This window comes from Lepidothrix coronata, unplaced genomic scaffold (assembly GCF_001604755.1).
Source record: "Lepidothrix coronata isolate B3197 unplaced genomic scaffold, Lepidothrix_coronata-1.0 Scaffold8, whole genome shotgun sequence".
NCBI lineage: Eukaryota > Metazoa > Chordata > Aves > Passeriformes > Pipridae > Lepidothrix > Lepidothrix coronata.
In genome coordinates this window covers 10,074,752-10,093,796 of record NW_016690188.1, presented here as the reverse complement: position 1 = coordinate 10,093,796, position 19,045 = coordinate 10,074,752, and the positions used below count along the sequence as shown (strand labels likewise).

General features: G+C 46.3%; 2 protein-coding genes across 2 annotated transcripts in view; both read left to right on the top strand.

The window, feature by feature from the left end:
* The first annotated feature begins 2,257 nt into the window (after nt 1–2,257).
* LOC108492160 (lipase member M-like) overlaps nt 2,258–19,045 on the top strand; it is a 32,620-nt gene continuing 15,832 nt past the window's right edge. Inside the window, exons 1-2 of the mRNA XM_017804171.1 lie at nt 2,258–2,705; nt 6,542–6,608. Coding sequence (XP_017659660.1) covers nt 2,636–2,705; nt 6,542–6,608 — 137 coding nt within the window. The 5' untranslated portion in view covers nt 2,258–2,635. The remainder of the gene's footprint in view (nt 2,706–6,541; nt 6,609–19,045) is intronic.
* TMEM72 (transmembrane protein 72) lies at nt 7,096–9,460 on the top strand. Its single transcript, XM_017804173.1, has 3 exons — nt 7,096–7,231; nt 7,822–7,961; nt 8,147–9,460. Exons 1-3 carry the CDS (start codon nt 7,215–7,217, stop codon nt 8,605–8,607), a joined length of 618 nt encoding a protein of 205 aa, XP_017659662.1. The 5' UTR covers nt 7,096–7,214; the 3' UTR covers nt 8,608–9,460.

Genomic DNA, 19,045 nt, shown 5'->3' with positions numbered 1-19,045 from the left:
GAAGGAGATGGAAAGTTTAAATTGTTAATGTATTAATCTGCATTTTCCAAACAGATTCCGTCCCTCCATCACCACCACCACAGGCACCCATAAATTTACATTTATTTAAACCCCTGAGGTATGTTGCTTTCCAGAAAGGAAACATTGCTGTCAAGGGCACTTGGACAAAGTCATTTACTTTCTGAGTGAGAGCTCAGTGAAGTTTAATAAGAGTTCCAGAGTAATAGCCCAGCATGCTGCGATGCCCATGTTGGCTAAGGGGACCCCCATCACCGGAGGAGGCAGCAGCTTACTGCCTTGGGCAGTGCTGGGTGCTGCTGAAGGGTGGGTGCTGACAGCTCAGGGTTGCACTGTGGTGTTTTTTGCTTTTCATCAAGCCTAAGCTCATGGCTTTAAGTGATTCTGAAACACTCTTATGTCTTCCTTTCATCTACTTGCTCTTCAAGTAGTTTTCTAGTTTTCATGTTTGCAAAGAGACACCTTAAATTCAATGCATCAATGTTAAAAAAAAAGAACATGGAAGCAAGGAAAAAAGCATCCAGACTGTTTGCACAACCTCAGGGCTCTTAAACTGGTTTGGTGATTTCTGGAGGCAGAGGGTGTCCCTGGAACCTGCGTCAATGTGCTGTGAGAGGGGATGACCCAGGCAGTGCCCAGTCACAGCAGGCAGGGCAGCAGGGTGCCCTGGCTGGGCTTTTCCTCACTCTTCATGTGATCTTCCCGGCTGACTGCCTCTGTTTTCCACTTTGTGTTGCTCTTAAAAAGGAAGTTTTGACACACCAGTGAGTCACCAGTTGTGGAAAATGGGTAGTTCCTTCAAACACCGGAGATAGTGCAGGAGGACAAGAGGAAATGTAAACACCCAAAGGCAGTGCCAGTGCTGCAAAGCAAAGACACATTTTGGGTTTGCGCCATTCAGCATTGCCCTCGGGATGCTCTGGAAGCCCTTCTCCAGTGGGCTTTTCCATTTTTCACATGAAAAATACGCACTGCCCCCAAACCTTGTCAGCATTGCCTACTGGAAAATCCCTTCTACCCACGATGTGTGAGTGTTCAAAAAAACACTATCAGCAGTTATTTACAGGAATTATAGACTCATTTCATAAGTTGAAGCATTTGGCTGCCCTGGGAGAATCCCAGTCTGAAATACAGACTCAGATCCTGTGGAAGAGAAGCTGTCACTGTGCCCTTGGACCAAGTCATCTCTACCCCCGGGACAGGTCAGTACAACACATACTGTCCAGGTTCAGCATTGTGGTGTCAAGCAGGTGAGAAGGGATCACAGGGGACAGGTTCAGCTGGTAGCTGCCTCCCCTCAGGGCTGTCTGTGCATGAGCTGAGTGTGATTCACCCAGCCCCTTGCCTGCACCACTGCCAGCTTCACAGCGAGCGCAGTGAGGGGCCGGGGCTTCAGTGACTTGCCAGACAGTGGCTGCAGCACAAGGTGAGCTCACTGACCTGTGAACCTGCAGCCCAGTGGCACCAGACATCCGTGCTGGGACTGTGCTGTGCTCACATACCCCTCCCGCTGGGACTACCATGACCAGATGCTGTTGCCCACACCAGCTCTTCCCTGAGTAGCAGCATGTGGGGATCAATGGTGACCTCCAGCGAGATGCACCCTGTTCAAACACGTAGGAGTGTGGGGCTGGGGTCCAGAGCAGGCCAGTTCTTTCTTGTCTTGTCCTTCTGACACACCTAGGGCTGCCCCTATCCTGAGGCAACGTGTCCTGCAGAGACAAGCCAAGGACCCCCAAGCTGTCTACCAAATCCAAGGCAAAGAGGTCAGAGTACCTGTTCAGCCCATTCTGTATGTTAGGATACTTGCGAGACCCTGATGCTGCTCAAATGGCTCTGATAGCTACAACACAAAACCACATTTCACTGGGGTTCCCCAAGCAAAGAAATATGAATCTCCCTTGCTATGGTTGGCCGGAGTCTGTAGGACCTCTGTGAATAAATTTGATCTCCTTGTTCCTGTGGTTGCACATCAGCACAGACACTTCCCAAGCCATACTAGTCTGGAGCCTGGAAGAACCTGACAGTGAGCAGCAGCCATGGCAGGGGACTGAGCTGCAGGGGGCAGTGGGGCTGGGGTGCCTCTTGTTGCTTGCCAGAAACGTGCTGCTCTCTTGCCAAGAACAAATATTGCCATCCTCACAAATGGTTAACCTGCTGGGAGCTGCACAGCACTAATGACTTCACATTCATTTAATCAGCTTGGGCTTCCAGAGCCTCCTCCTCGGGAGCAGGGAAGGCCATGCACCCATGCACCCGGGGTACAAATGCTCCCAAAGCCGCACCCCTGCCTTACCAATCATTAATCACCCCGGGCCAGCAAGGAGCAAGCGGCAAGCAAGCAGGAAAAGGCCAGGTCTCCACAGCCCCCACGGGAGCAGCAGGAAGCAGTGCTGACCGGTTCCCTGTGGTGGCAGCTCACTCTCCGACCACCCTCCCCTGGGAGGCCCCGTGGAGGTGGCCAGTCCTGCACACACAGTCCTTTCCTTCAGGAAGGTCACTCGGTCCAGGGAGCGGGAGGCTCTGCCTGTTTCTGGGAGCTGCTGAGCTGCACATGGGGTGGGGGCTCTGAAGAGGAGTTTCTGCCTGGCTGTACCGCAGTCTTCATCTCTTCACCATGCAGCACAAGGTGTTTTGGAGTGCCCTGGAGTACACCTGCCGATTGCTGGGCATCTCCACTGCAGCAGGTAAGAGGAAATTCTCTTTTTCTTTGTCACTAAAAGGCACTGAGTGGGTGTTGGGACCCCCAAGCTGCCTCCCTGCCTTTGGCCAGGTGCAGCCACTGCCCCATCATACGAAGGGGACAAGGAAACTTGCTCAATTTTGCTTTGGGACCAAGGGAGGGAGCATGCTGAGTGCCTGCCCAGGCTCTTTCCAAACACTGCGGAAGGCACAGTGAGACATCAGAAAGGAAGAGCCACCACTCAGTATGTCAGAGGGCAAGATAAAGCACATATAGAAAAGAAAACTAAACCGTATTCTTCTGAAACAGACATGGGCACAGTCAAGATGTGAATGAGACGGAAAAGCAAAATACTCATGGCTGTGAAAGACTGCCAGGCTGCTCTGTGACATGTGAAGATGAAAGAGGAGCTCCTTGTGCTTTGCACAGTGAAGTCAGGATGGAGAGGTTCCATCCTAGCCATCACAGCACAGTTACTGCAAAAGCACTGCTCTGCCTCTTTAGTAACCTGTTGGGGAGCAGGCTCGGAGCAGTTCAGATTATAGCTGCAGTACAAACATCATAAATTCACCCACCTGGCTAGCTGCATCCTCTCTCCCACTGTCAGGGGCTGCTTTGGACCAGGGTGTTCTGCGTTTGGTGACACATCCAAGCACTTGTTTTCAGGTGACATGCAGGTGTTTTGAGCCAGGTGTCAGACACAGCATCTCACCCAGAAGGACTGAACAACCCTCTAACATGGATGATTCTAGATGGGATTAGGGAAGAAACTAAAGCAGAGGGCTCAAGGGATGACTCTGGCACTGACTCACTGTTGCTGACTCACTGTTATGGGACAGGACAGACAACACTTTCTGCCTCAGTTTCCCCATCAGTAAAGCAGAGATCAAGGTGCCTGATTTGTCTAAAGGCTGGAGGTGTGACACAGAGGTTCCTGGTGAGAAGTGACTTGAGGTGGTGCCTGTGGTTCCTGTTTCAGACCCCCAGGGATTTCATAATCAGACACTGTAGAGGAAGTCACAGCAGGCCCTCCTACCTTCACATTTCCTTTATCAACTGCGGACAGCCATAAAAGACACACTTTGCTCTTGTCATGGGCAAAGTAAAAAGCACACAGGTCCCCAAGGACACGCGAAGCCCAGCTGGGACGATGAAGGCCCTGGAATGTGCTTCAAATGACTAATACGGATAACAAGCAGTGATTTGAGTCTCTGAGTTTACACAAACTCCCAGTAGATAAGTGCACATCATGATGAGACTGCAATAGTGGGAGTTGGGACACAGCTTTAATCAGCAAATGCAAATCTCTTCATTTCTTCATCCCCATCCCCCTTGGGCTCCTATGAGCCCCATGCTGGTCATATTCCCACTTAAAGCTCCCAGGAAACTCATAGAGACCTTCCTGGGATAAAATGTGAGTTTGTTGCCATGAGAAAACTAAAGCTAGAACAACAAAATTGAAAGTAATTTACAATGTGGAAGTGTGTTAGTGGAATATAATCTCCCTCTCCTTATTTTCTTTTCATCATTTTGCATCATCTGCATCTCTTTCTTTAGTTTTTCTTTAAATGAACAGTGCAGTTGTCTCTCTGCTGAGCATCACAGAGCATAGGACAGCTGTACGACCAATCTCTGTGCTTTTCCATACCTTTGGTGCATTCCCAGTATCACCTGACTTTCCAAAAATGCCATTGAAGGATGTGCCTGTGTTTTATTCCTCTGTGTGTCTCAATGGAGTAAGAAATCAGCTTGATGCAGTATTCAGTGCCTGATGAAGTGTGTGAGGGTTTTGCATGAAATGGAAACCACACTGAAGAGACTCCCATGGGTTTTGTTTGAAAAAAACTATGAAAGAGAGAGTGCATCAGCCTCACTAATTGATTCTGAGAAGGCCTGGCCAGCTCGATATGCTGCTAGTAAATACAGGTTATGCACATAATATAAACGTCCCTTTCCCCCAGGATCTTGGAGTGTAACAGCTATCTGCAATGGTGTAGCTACAGAGTTTCTTCTGCATGAGAAAATGGCTAACTTGTCTTATGGCAAGTTAGCAAAATCAAATAGCCCTGCAATTTGCTACAATATTGAGGCATCTCTCTAGTTCAGCGATTTTAGGCCTTGTGATATTTACATCTAGGAAAGAGTTCCTACTTACTTCTTAATTCTCATGCTTTCAACCATTTAATTCCTAATCATGTGCCTTTAGCCACATGGTTTGGACAAAATCCAAATCAAGGCAGCAACTAGTCCAAATAAACACCTCGGAAACAGCCCTTTTCTTCCTACAGATTCTTCATCCAAACAGCTTTGTGGATAAAGCAGAAGCCGTGCAAAATGAGGAAACCTCCCCATCCAGAGCAGAGGCTCGAGCATAACAGCCAAGCTGTTGAATTCTGCATTCATCCACAGGGAATAAATGAATAAATGAATGAACTCCACATTTGTAGGGAAGATTATAAAGAACAGTTCTCAGTCACAAGATAGTAGCGGACAATACTTTGCGTGTAGGATTACACAGCTCATGCAGCTTCACAGCCGTCTGATGAGACTGATTTCTCTGTGCTCTGCTCAGGGCTGGAAAGGCAGCAAAGGAGGGTGGCACATGGGCCCCATGTGTTCCCTTGGCTGACAGGGGCTGGCAGCTGCAGGTGACACAAGAAAAATACAGGGGCTCTTTGTTCAGCCCCTGTGGGAGAGCTGACCCTTGGTGTTGACCCACCCTGCAGTCTTGATGGACAGTGATGTGCATCCTTGTTTGGGAGCCTGGTATCCTTCTCCAGATGGGACAAACCACAACTCAGAGAAATGGATCCAACCTGCATCTCAAAACTTGGGCAGTGGGCATTGAGCAGGATCAGTGGCGAACTTCCTGAGCACTGGTGAATGGGTGGGAACTGGTCAGTGAGGTGTGGAGACATCAAGTGCAGACACAAGTGTAGTGGTTGTCCAGAGTGATGCTCTGGCCGTAAAATCTGGGCTCCATTCATCTCTGTGCTGCTGGCACTGGTGCACTGTGACTGCAGCTGGTGTAAGTCACTATGTTTCTGCTCCATTTTAGAAATAGTCTTGAAGCAAACTGAAGGATGTTGAAGGAAATGTTCCATCCCCTGAAGCTATTGGCCAATCCGTCGAAGACTTTAGCCTTATTAATACTCTTAATCCCCCTTAAACTGACTCCCTGGTGTTCTGTACTGGATGGGGCACTGAGAGAATGTTCATTCCCTGTTTTTAATCTGCCTGCTCCCATTATATATTTTTCTGTTTGGCTAGCAAAGGATCTTGATGCTATGGCTACAGCCCTTTGTGAAGGCAGCTGGCACAGTTCCTGTGTCCTGCTGCTGCCCTACAGCCCTGTGTTGGGTGAAGCAGGCCTGGGCAAGCAGAAAGGGCAGGGAAGTGAGGCTGGCAGGCACTGGGGGGACCTGGGCAGAGATGAATGGGGCAGTGGGCAGTGGGCCCTGTGGCAACAGTGATGTGGTGGTGTGGTAGAGGGTGAAAGGGTCACAGGTCACTGCTCACTTGCCCCATCAGTCCAAGGCCAGCTGGTATCCCCAGAGCACCTTTCCCCAGCCCACGCAGTGGCAAGGCTGCCGTAATAGTGGTGCTGCTGGGATGGGTTTCAGGGCTGTGTGTCAAGGCCAGCATTGAGCTCTGACTCCCATGGGCTGGTATGTCAGCATGAATCACTGATGCTGCCAGTGCTAACGTGCTGCACTGCATGGGAGAAGCAGCCTTGCTTAGCCTCTGGGGAATGAGGGCATTGATCCTGGGAGCTGGTAGGGCACCAGGGAATTGGGAACTAACCCTGCAGTCAGCATCTTTCCTATCTTCTCTTTCTAGTGCTGATCGGTGTGGGCATAGAAACTCTGCAGCGAGGACAGTTCAAAAGCCTGGCTTTCTATCTGCTGTGAGTATTTTTGCCCTTGAATTCAGAGCTGGCAGAGAGTGACACGGTCAACCCCTCCACCATATATGGCACCAGACCAGACTGCAACAACAGCAGGGAACAGTGTCCAAGGCTTTGGGGATTTCAGGTCTCCATATTGAGGTTTCAGAAAAATAAGCTATTTCTGGTAGAGAAAGACATGCTACTGCAGATTCAGGCAGGCCAGAGGTGACACTGGCTGCAAGATGACTCCCTGGGGACAGGAGGGCTGTGAGCTCTCCTCCACAAACTAGCTGAGCAGAGGGTGTTTGGACCTCAGCACACAGACTGTTGTGAACTGGATAGTAAATTCTGGCTCTCTGTGCCCCTTCTGCCACCTAGACAGCACACTTAAGCCCAGCCCTGTCCCCCTGACAGCTCCACCTTTCAGTTTTTCAGGGGTTGCAGTTACTGTCTGTGAAGGCTTCTTCTTTATCAGTTTGTTCCTGGAGATGTGTTTCACGTGAGTAGACCCTGTCCACTCTTCTCCAGCCTTGGTGGGACCTCCTAAGGCAACTTGCCTCTTACAGGCAACACCAGACCTGAGGGAGCTGCAAGTGCCAGACCAAAGGTCCTTTCCCTAATGCCATGGCAAGTGTACTCAGGTAGGGGTGAGGTAAGTGGGGCCGTGTCCACCACCATTTACACCTGTGTTTTAAACCAGGCTTGTGCCTTAATTTGCTGAGCATCAGCACAACAAACTCTGCTCTCCAGCATCCACTTAACACAGTATGCAGGGAAAAGTACGGGGGTTGAGGAAAGAGCCAGATCCCCAGGATGAGCTTCAGCTCCCTTCCAGAGACAGTGCAGAAGTTAAAATTAAAATGTACAAAATCCTTATGTACTTTTCAGAGGCTGAGTACTGCCACTGTCTTCTAGCATAAACTCAAAAGCCCTTATATCATAGAGGCAACACCTTACTCCAGCTACTCAGAGGCAACAACTTACTCCAGATAATACACACTTGATTAGTGACCAAGTGGGCAAACACATTGAGAGATTGTCTGAGATGCTGGCCTCTGGCAGATGCAGCCCCAGACTCCTGGCTTGGCTTACCTTCCCTGACCAATACCAATTCCAGTCTCCTGGAAAACCAGCGTGAGGATCTGCACATCTGGGTGGGTGACAGTTAGGTCCAAATTCTTGCCATGTGCTTGGTGCCTCATCCCACAAGGACCTCTCTTTCTCTCCCCAGTCACAAGCCTGAATCCCTGGAACAGACCTGCTGGAAGCGAGCTAGACGCCCAGGGAGCTTCCAGAAATTCCTGGGGTACACGCTGCTCTCAGTGGCTTGCTTCCTGCATCCCATCCTCGTCTGGCATGTCACCATTCCTGGTGAGAAGCTTGGGTGGGGAGCAGTGCAGACAGAAGAGGAGCATGGTCTGTCAAGAGCCAGTGAGGGTGGGGATGTGTGGGGTGCTGGACCAGTGGCAGATGGTAGTGAGCTAGCCAGACCAAGCACTGCTTGGTGAGCTCTTCCCACCTGCCACAGCCCTCAGCCAACATAGCCTTCTCCCCAGGGTCCATGCTGGTGCTCACTGCCCTGGCCTACTTCCTGCTGAGCAAGAGGAGGAAGAGCCCAGGACACAAAGAGATGCATCCCCAGACGAGCCAGTACGTGGACCCTTCAGCCACCATGGCAGCTCCAACCATCGTTGGTGACACTGAGCAGATCTACACCTTCCACGGGGCCCAGAGGGAGCAGCACCACTCACTTCTGGGCCACATGAAGAGCATCCTGAAGGGCAGCAAGGACAGGAGCTCAGCCCCAGTAACTCCTGCCCAACCAGCAGCCATGTCAGTCCCTCGCAAGCAAGTGCACTTCCAGGAGAAAGTGGTGCAGATCATCCCCTCTGTCAGCGAGAGCTTGGAGGATGTGGAGAGTGAGGCTGAAGAGACCACATCAGACACAACACCCATCCTCACGCCACCAGATGCCCCCATCATCGTCACTCCACTCAGCTCCACAGGGCTCTTTTGAGCCCTCAGCAGGAATGAGGACATGACAGACCTACTACCCCTGGCACTGGCATTGCTCCCTGATGCTCCAGTAGCCAAAGGGCCCCAGGAAGTGGCTCTTCTTGCCCTCCCTGCATCCAGGGTGGCAGCTGTGCCAGCCCCCTTTTCAAGGGGCTGCCCACCCTACATGGTCCCACATGTTGTGGCAGGGTCAGGGGACAGGCGGTGGTTCAGCCAGCGTAGTTCCAGGACAGAGAGGTTTCTGCTCCCATGACCTCTCACATGGGTCACCCCTCTGTTACAGCACTACACATCACTGCAGCTGCTCCTGCCTAACATCACAGCCATGGCATGTGCCTCCCCTCTGGCAGCAGCAGGCAGGAAAAGCGGAGACTGACATGCCCCCGAGCAGCCTCTGCTGGGGCAGTTGTCTCCCTTTGGTCCTTTGTGCACATTGGAGAGCTCAGGGCTGGGACACGTTTGGCACAGGGCACTGCAGCCTGCAGGCTCCCTCACAGCACCTGCACCAGCTGCAGCGGCCTGGGATATCCAAAATGTCATTTTGGAGGTGGGCTGAGACCAAGCACACCCCTGAGGCTAGCACCTGCTCAGTACCTCCTCTGAGACACACCCTGAGCCCAGCAGGGAAATTACCTCTGGCCTTGGGAGCACCTATGGGGCAGCAGGGAGCACCCTGGGGCTTCCTTGTGTCCCCTGCTTGGACAGACCTCTTGAATTAGGAGAGCTTTGGGATGATATGGTAGCTCAGGTCCTGAGATTCAGCTCCACGCTGGCACGACAGACTGTGCCACTCCCAGTGTGTAATCATGGCCCCTAGAGGGCAAAGGCAATAATGAAATTACATCGCTGTCTCACCAGTTCCCTCCATGCCAGCTCTTCCCTGAACACTTCATCTCTGGCTTAATCCTAGCATAATTTCTGCCTCTTGAGGACCGTTCCCTTATAAACAGGCATTTCCCTCCAGTTCAACTTATGTCTTTGGTTCTATCCCACCTGAGAACACGTGGGAAAGAACTCAGGTGGCTGGGTTTCCCCTTGAACATGGGACATTAAGCCACACTGTCACCCCTGTTAGAAGCCCAGACACACAGCATTGGGGTAAGACAGTAGTAGAGAGAGAAGTTCCTTGAGACCTGCTAGACTATTTATAAGGTAGAAGCCAGTAAAGCTGGCTGTTTTTCTTGAAAATAGGTTATTTCTTCTCTTTAAAATCTCACCTCTCCAAGTGACAATCATCATGCTCATTCAGGAGAGCGATGTAGGTCAAAGTGTAATCAGAAAACACTTGAGATAAGAAACCAGTGGTACTTTTTAATACACTCTTTTAAACTGACTTCTAATTTGGGAGATGGATGAGGAAGAAGGTGAAAGATGTTGACTCACAATATTTGACTGCTTGATAATGAAACGCTGTCAGTAAGAGAAGCTTATGAAGGGTTGCACATGCTTGTCATTCCTACAATCAGACATAGAGAAAACCTTTTTGTTGCATCATCAACATTTAAAATGATAGCTGGTATCAATCTGCTCTAAACATGATGCATGGATTAGAGACCTCTTGTTTCTGACTGCAGAATTTAACCTTCCCCCCATAATTGTGTGTTGGAGAAGAATCACGTACACATCTGCCTTTAGGGTAGATTTGCACCTAGAAAAATGTCTTCAAAAAATTGCACCCAGTTCCAGCCTAATGCTGTGCAGCTGATAGCAGCAAGCCCAGGATCAAACCACAGCTCCACCCTGACCTAGTGTGTTCTTCACATTGGGAAACAAAAAATAAAATTATTTTCCTCTGAAGGTGACAATCAAGCATACCTGCATCCATGAAGGTCTTGACCCAGCCATGCTAACAGTCACCCACCCTTGCCAACTGCCCAAAAAGGTTGTACCTGGAGCTGGCTCCCCAGCTCAACTACACATCTGTTCTGCAATTAGAACCACTCTCATACACAGAGTCAGCTTTCTGCATCATTCAAGGTTCTTCTTTGAACATTGCATAATTAATTACACACAGAGAGATAAACTTTGTTGAAAAGGCACCGCTCCCAGTGTATCATGCAATCTGCTGACTCCTCTCTAGCCCTCAGCAAAGGGCAGCCTGGGTGGGAACTGCTACTCTGAAGCAAATTTCATCCTTCAGCCCTTACTTGATCAAGCCCTTACTTGATCTACATGGGGCAGCAGGGCCAGCTGGCAAGGGGAGAAGCAATGTGGTGAGAGCACCTGTGGCACCCTGAAGCGTGAGGGGCGCAAATTTCCTTGCTCTGTGAAATGCTTAAAATGAGTTTGTAGTTTTTAGAGTCTGAAGAATTAGGTTTCAGTTTTTAGGCTCACCTTTTAAAAGTCTGTTCTAGGTTTCCCTTCAGAAGCAAGACTGGGGAAAGCTACAAGGTGAGGTGTTTTTTCACCCTTCATGGAGACAGCATTCAACCTGGTCGCTTTTCTTGCCTGCTCCTTTGTGTTGGCCTGGCTCCTCTCCAGCCTCACAGCTAGTTGGCTCAGGAGATAAAGGCTAGGAAAAAAAGTTGGTCATCTTTGCTGTGGTATTAAATTGACTGTTCAGTTAAGGTCCATGGCTGACTCACCCTGGAGTCAGCCAAGAGCCTGCATCAGTGCTAGGGAAGTGGAGATTCCTTCAGAGGCAGACAATTCGTGCCCCCAAAAGCACCAGAGGAGTGCGATCCCACCACAGGAGCTGATCTGCTTCCTGGGTTGCCCTTGCCAAGAAGTCCATTTGTACCTCCTCTGCTCTGCTCCTCAACACCCATCCCACCCCTGGTGCCATATTCCAGCTCCATCAGCGTACAGACCTTGTTAGCCCAGAGGAAAAATAATTAGGAAAAAGAAAGCAGGTGGCTATCTTCTTGGGTAATGACCCAAGTAAATTCAGGGAGGGCCAGCCACAAATGAAGGGGATGGGGAATAAAAGCACCTCTTTCAGAGGCAGAAGGCTGTTAGAGCAGCGCAACTGCTTAAAGAAACACAGCCTCAGGCTTTCTTTAAAATCGCAGTGCAGGGAAATGTTCAGCCTCAGGGGGTGTCAGATGACTTTGCAGAGACCTCAGAGATTATTCACTCAAGTGTACACTTCTCTGTTGGTCCCTCTCCCTAAATCTAGCTGAGAGGGTTATCCTAGAGGGTGTTGAAAGCACCAGAGATGCTGTGGAGGGCTCTGGGGGGTCTGTATGAGAAAAACTCTCATATATGCAGGGTAATTGCAGGAAAAGAAAAAGAGGAAGCACTTGATGCTATTAACTGTGCAGTGCAGTAGTATCTGAATTTGAGCTGCTTGAACTGTAAGTCCACACAGCACTACATGAACTCTGCTATATAATTTTTGCCTGCATTGCAAAAATTCATTACTCAGCCGGTCCACTGAGATTAATTTACCGAGTTAGAGTGCATAAAGCTATAAACTCCTGTGGATTCACATACTGAAAGGAAATAAGATGAATCATCCAAACGAAATACATGTGTAAGGTAAAACTCTGTGAGGTAATCCTGGCAGAAATCATTTCCTTCAAAGTTTCCATGAAAGATATCCCTGCATGAGGAAAAATTTTCCTGCTTTGCATGTATGTGTGTAGTGGAAACACTCTTTGATGCTACTTGACTGCTCCCATCACAACTTTGTGAACTGCTGTGTTGCAAACAATTACTCCATTTTAAGTTTTATATGAAGGCAAAACCAGATTTCAGTGCAAGCTTTAGTTACAATTCTTCTCTGCCTCCACTGCACACTAGTATGAGCAGCTGTTGCAGAGCCCCAGAGACAGCCCCACACGACTTGGCCTGCCACAGTGCTCCTACCTCACACCAGATACTTAGATGGTCACCCTCCAAACTCCCTAGCTCCCCACTGGGACTCTGGTCCCCAGGTTCTCTGAGCGCTGCTCCATGTTTGAAACATGGAAATGAATGTTTTACCCAAACAACAGCAGTGTAGGAAAATAAGGTACATTTGGAGAGAAAAGTGTTCAGTTTCTGCAGTGTCAGTACTCAAAATCAGCAGTGCCCTGCTTGTATCTGTGACTGCAACACCCATGGCAGCAAACACCAGTGTCAGCATTGGTGGTGTGGGTGGCTCCTAGTTCAGTATTGAGTCATATCCACATGCAGGAGAGGACCTGTCTCCATTTGATTCCAAATACTTCATGTTCACATACCTGCAACCCCACCACTCATTATCACTGCACCTTCTATCCCATTCAGGAGATTCTACCAAGTGCTGGGCCAGAAATGCAGGTTCTGTTTTGTCTGGCCTCCTGCATTTTGTGCTGTGCAGGAAGTTACAGGAAGCAGAAACCAGATCCCAAACCTGCCTGGAATTGCTTGGAGCTGTCAGCTCACTTCTTGACATAATGCAAAATCAGGAATGTGACTTCCAGCCACCATATCTCATCTGACATACCACTAGTGAAATGACTGCATAGGTTATATCTGAATGAATGATTAAGGCACCTTTTGGATTCTAATTCTAGGCAATTATTCACTCAGCATGTGACTAAATTGAATCTTGTTTTGAGGCTCTTGGCAAAACACCAGGAACCAACCCAGGTCTTTGGATCACAGACTAAAGAGGGAATCCATATTTCAGAGAGAAACTTATTTTTTCAGCATTGTTTTTGCTAGACTGCATTACTTCCTTCAATAGCATGAGAAAGCAGAAGAACACAAGAGTTTTATTGTGCACAAAACTGAGCTGAAGAAGCTCTTCTATATTGGCTACTCTCTCACACACTCGAGTAGAATCCTCTGGGGGAATTTGGTATAGTGACAAGACTTTTGAATTTGATGTAGTAGCACTGCATTTCTCCCTTTCAAGGTGGGGAGGCTTACTCTGCTTTCTTTATTACTTCTTTCCCTGTTGTGCCTATTGAGGAGACAGTCCCCAGGATGGGAACAAGCCTGCTTCCCTGCCCAATCAAATGAAGCAACCACATCCCATTTTATGTCACACGTTGCCAACTTATGTCCCCATACCATGTGCTCAGAAAGACTGAGGCTGCCAATGAATGTGCAGGTGTATTCTCTCCATTGGATTCTCTCCATGCTCCCAGATTTAGCGGGTGAAGTCAGATGGGCCATTTAACCTGAAGCTCTTTTCTGGGATACATTTGCAGCCGCATGGCAAGGAAGCTTGATCTGGGAGGTTCTTGGGGGATTGAATTTGAGAATGGAATTACACCTTTTAGCCACACATTCCCCTCAAAAACCCAGGCCCAGACATGAAAGTGAACCTCATCTTATTCCTCTCAAATTAATTATTATTCTATCTCAGCATCTGTTTCTCATGTAAGCACATGCAAGCACAGAAGAAATCATCAGCTGCATAAATGAAAATCCAAGTGTCTTCCCCAGCATAGACATATTATATATTCCACACTGAGAGTGCATGTTGTGACAGTGTAAAAAATATAACAATCTTACTGTCAACATCTCTCGTGGAAGTGCCCTAAGAAGGAAATTACAAACAAGTTCCTGCTGACTGTTTTGGAAATGGAGAAGGCTGTGCTTTTGTCATTACTTTTCCTGGCTCTTATCCAGTACTAAAATGTTGCATTTATGCTATAATTATTTTATCATTGTTACTCATTGTTTCAAGTTTTCTTCCCTTCCAACTAGTAGTCACAGGCACAAACATTTCCTTATTTAAGCTGATTCCTTCTAAGTCAAAATTACATGCCTTTATTTTCCACTTACATAGCACTTTCAACCATGGAAAAGCTGGCACAAAATGGCAAAATATTTTTTGCTTTGTGTCCTGAAGCTACAACTAAGAATGCCCCAAAACCATTAATTGTAGCATTGCTCTTCCCCGAAAGAGTGCCATATGTATGAATTACTCCATTAATACTGTGTATCTAGACAGGGCACTATGACAGATCATGCAATACAAGGCAAAAATACCATATGGAATTTATACTGCCATGAAATTCTGTTGCAGCCACTGTGCTGGTTCTGCCCTGAAACAGTGTCCTGTGTGCCATTCTGGACAGACTCTCTCCTTTCTTGTTACCTGCTTATAGCTGTAAATGACAGCAGAGAGATACCCAGAGCTCAGCTCCAGTTGCCTGCCCACCTGAGCATCTTCTGTGGCTCCTTGTGTGGCTCACACCTGTGAGACGCTCAGACAGCCACTCAGGACTGCATGGAACTGCCATGCAAAAGCTAACCTTTGTTACTCAATACTTTTATTGAAAAAATAATTATTTGAGTTATTGCCCCACAAACAGCTAAATCAGTAAAACAATTTAAAAAAAAAAAAGTGTAAGAAAAATCAAGTTGAGCAATGTGTTAAATCTTTTTTATAGGACTGTAACTCCCATGTTGCTGGCATTCAGATCAGCCATTCAAATGGGAGTGTTTTCTTGCTAAAAAAGATTGTACATCTCAGGCAAGCACCATGAAAATTACAAGTTGAATGGCATGCAACCAAATCTAGGCTCAAGTACAAAATCATTAATGATTATTTTTAATCAAGTAGAGTTTTCACATAACAGTAACTAGAAATTACAAGTTGAATCATATTTCTGAACACATTCCATGGATTTTTAATGCTTTAGTTACTAAGATGAAAGATAATTTTTATAGCATTTTCCTTTTGCTGTATTCTTTTAAGAAAGAGTCTGACATCTTTGGAAACCCTTTTGTGAAGCCGAGTAGGTGTGTATATGGCTCAGTACCTGTGCAGGGTAGCTGCTAAGAAGAACTGAAGCCAAGTAGAATTTCTGTTTTACTATATTGTGGTTTATATTTCATTTGATCTATTTAATCACATTTAAAATCTGATTTATTCAAAATGGTCATGAGAAACTTTAACAGACCGCTGAGTTCACAGGTCTATAAATTTACTCTGCCTTGGGTGAATCATTCACAAATGGATGTGTACGAAAAGCAGGAGAGGTAAATGGAGATTTTTTTTTTCCTTCATCCTGAGCAGAAATATGACAACTTATAGTTGAATTTGGAACTGAAATTGTCACATATGTTAGGAGTGGCTCTTTCCCCTTCAAAGACCAGAAGGCAGACTAAAAAAAGCAAATATATAGCAAACATAAACAAACGTGGATACATGATGATTAATTGCCCTGTATAACTTTTCCATCAGCTTTTTAATTCTGAAATGGTTTGAACACCTTGTGCAATACTCTGCTGCTTGCAGCATCGCTGTGTGGTTTCGTGGCAAGAGCAGCAGGACTATGTGCATCACTTCTCAGTGCAGATGGAGATGACTGGATGGGACTCTGAGACATGGCACATCAGGCTGTGTATGGGAATGGCCTGTCCTTACAGTGCCAGGGCTGCAGCTAACCAGCATTTCCTCAGCTCATACAGGAGGTACCACACCTCTTCATGCTATGATTGTATTTAACAAACCAGGTTCACCCTAAATGACCACCCCATCTATTATTAATAAACAAGACAAATGTACATTGCATAATAAGACCCTGTTATTTCATTCTGTGTCACTGCAGTAAATCCACATTGCTTTGATGGGAAATATCAAGATGATTGTCTCCAATTAGGTACGGTGACAGTATTTCTGACTGTGATTTCCCAGACAGAAATGTATGTGTGCATGCTGGGTGCAAACCCTCTGGGAGTCACATGCTAACAAAGCTAACTTCTGCAGCACAGCTACACTCACACTCAATGTGTATCACAGATCTCTTCAAGCCAAATGGTCTGTTGCATGTAAGGAAATATACCATGGCTAGAAAAGTAACAATGTTGTAAAGCAGCCTCACCACCAGAGTTAACACCAAACCAAATATATCAGAAACAGGAAAAAAAAAAGCAACACAACCGAACCAAAACCCTCTAACCTGCACAACATCAAAAACTGGATAAAAAACTGTGATATTACCTACAAAATATTCTTAAGTCCAAGGATAATATCAAACCCTATATGATCATGATAGTAATTTTCAAGCTTGTCATAGCTATGAAAAGCCATAATTTAAATCATAATGGTGTTATAAATTAATGAATTTACTAAGATTTTATTGAAAGGTTGGTTGTAATTTCCATTAAAATTACTACTCCTGGAGTCATGTGAGGATATACTGAGTTTCTGTTGAAAGAGTCATACCTCAGTCATACAGAAAAAGGTTGAAAACTGGGAACACCTGCTGATCCTGGAGAGTTTGTTTGTGTCTTTAAATGTACAGAACTTCCTAGTCTGCATCACCTGTTAAAGAGAAAATATTTAGAATTCCTCTCATAAACAACCTCCTGCTTTCACCCTTTCTTCCCTATAATGTTCAGCTACAAATAGCATAAATTTTGCAGACAATAGATGTTCATGAGTTTAACCAACTTGTGCCCATCAGATGGACAATTTCTTCTACACCTGAAAACCTGGTTGTGCTTTGCATAAACCAAGTGAAGATTACCTGCAAATCCAGTCTTCATTATTTACTAATAGCTTTGTAAATAAAACAATCTTTAACAGATAAGGATAAAACATAAGGTAAACACTTCACAGACTCCAGACATTATCCAGCAAGAAACTGGTTCAGCCAAAATTACTACATGGAAAGCCAAAGACAAATCCCAGAGGCAGGCAGGATGCCCAAGTGCATCTGAAATGGCACTAAACCCCATGTTTGGTTACTTCTTATTGCTGGATCCAGGGACTGATTACTATTGTGTTGAGTAGCCCCTTTTGCTACACTCCTTTTCATTGTCGAGTGTTAGGTAGCAATGTCTAAAGATTGAAATAAAAAGAAAAAGCAGACAGATTAGTGCCTGAAATTCCGTGATTCTTCAAAAAAAAAAAATTTCCCCAAAATTCTCTCTGAAATGAATTGCCATCTAAGGGAAAAAATAGCCATTGTGAGTAGTGGATTGTATGTGCACACCCTGTGTGCATATACACCTTGTATTTATGATTTCACCTGCTGGTAGTAGACAGCTGGTGTACCACGCAGAGGAGTCAGTTTGCCGTAAGCAATTACCTAGCTCTGGCTTTGATTTGAATTTCTAGTAAATAAACTCCAAGGCTGTAATTCTCTGCAGTCCCAAGTGAAAATTACAGGCTAATGGTCACAGAAGCCGTCTCAGAGCTGACCGGCCCCTGATACTGCTCCCCCTCCCTGGCGCCACTGGCAACAAACAGCACGGAGAAGGCATCAAAGCCATCTCGCAGAGGGAAGGCATCGTGTGGGAGATCTGCTGAGCCAAGCAATCCTGCAGTGGGAAAGGGAAGGCTGACTCCTTCCGCAGATAATCCCAACAGCCCTCCTCAATGTCCCTTGCTAAGATATACAGTGTGAAAAGGACATTGTACGGTGACACGGTTCACTTCTGTGCCATCCGGAACAGCCTCCGGGGTGTTGAACATGCCAGGTGAGAATTCACGCTACACAAAATGCTAATGTATCTTTCTGTGTACATTCCAAACCCCTCAGAGACTGGGAACTCCCATCCATTTTTAGGTGGATCCTGTCTTCTCTGAACAGGTCTTATTTCAGTTCCTCCCTTGTTGAAATTGAACCATGCACAGCCATGCAGAAAGCAATGTCGCTGACTTCAGGGTGCTTCCTAAGCCGGTGCCTTCCATGGAAACAAATGCTTTCTTATGAAATTAAAAAAGCAAGTACCCAGTATACACATCACATACAAGTTTTGCATGGCACATTGCCCATCAGGCTGTGTTAGTAATATCAGAGGGTCCATAATATTGGAATAACTCATTTATTAAAAATACTGGTACATATCTTTATAATTTGAAAATTATACTAGTCTAAAAAAAATAATTTTTTTTTTTGCAATGGCAAAATCCCTTTTCAAAACATGAAGATGAGGAATCCAGCAGCAGTGTAGAAGCTTACAGTGATTTTATTCAAAGGCTTAAGGAAGGATGGTTTAGCTGCCTTCCTGAGGGATTATGTGGTCTGTGTGTTCATCTGCATGTTTCCTGGTTTTCACTCGTAACAGCATAGTCCTCCACAAAATATCTAAAGATTCATGTGTTGCATGACAAAAAGTTGACCAAGAGGAAGATTACAGGTGTCCTGACCAGTGAAGACTGTAGCATGATTAGGAAATTAGAAGAGGAAGAAGAAGAGCAAGAGAGATACCCCAGTCATTGGAAATATTTAACTGGAGCTTGCAATCAACTGTAAGGTACAAACAGACAGGAAACCAGTGTTGCTTCAGCTAGTGCTCAGGGAACAATTTATTAAGCACAGAAGAATTCTGGTAGGATTGAATGAAAATTCTGACAGCATTGCTAACTCCAAGAATCTACCTGCCTGTTAAAATTTTTTTTCATTTTTTTCCAGATATTTTCTTTTTTTTAAGTCAAAAAAATCACTTCTTTATTTCCAGTAGTCTATTCTCACAAGTCTCTGTCAGTGCAATTTAATAAGGACATTTCTGTCTTTATGATTTATATGAATAAAATTTGACATCCCTTAGGGCGCAAAAGG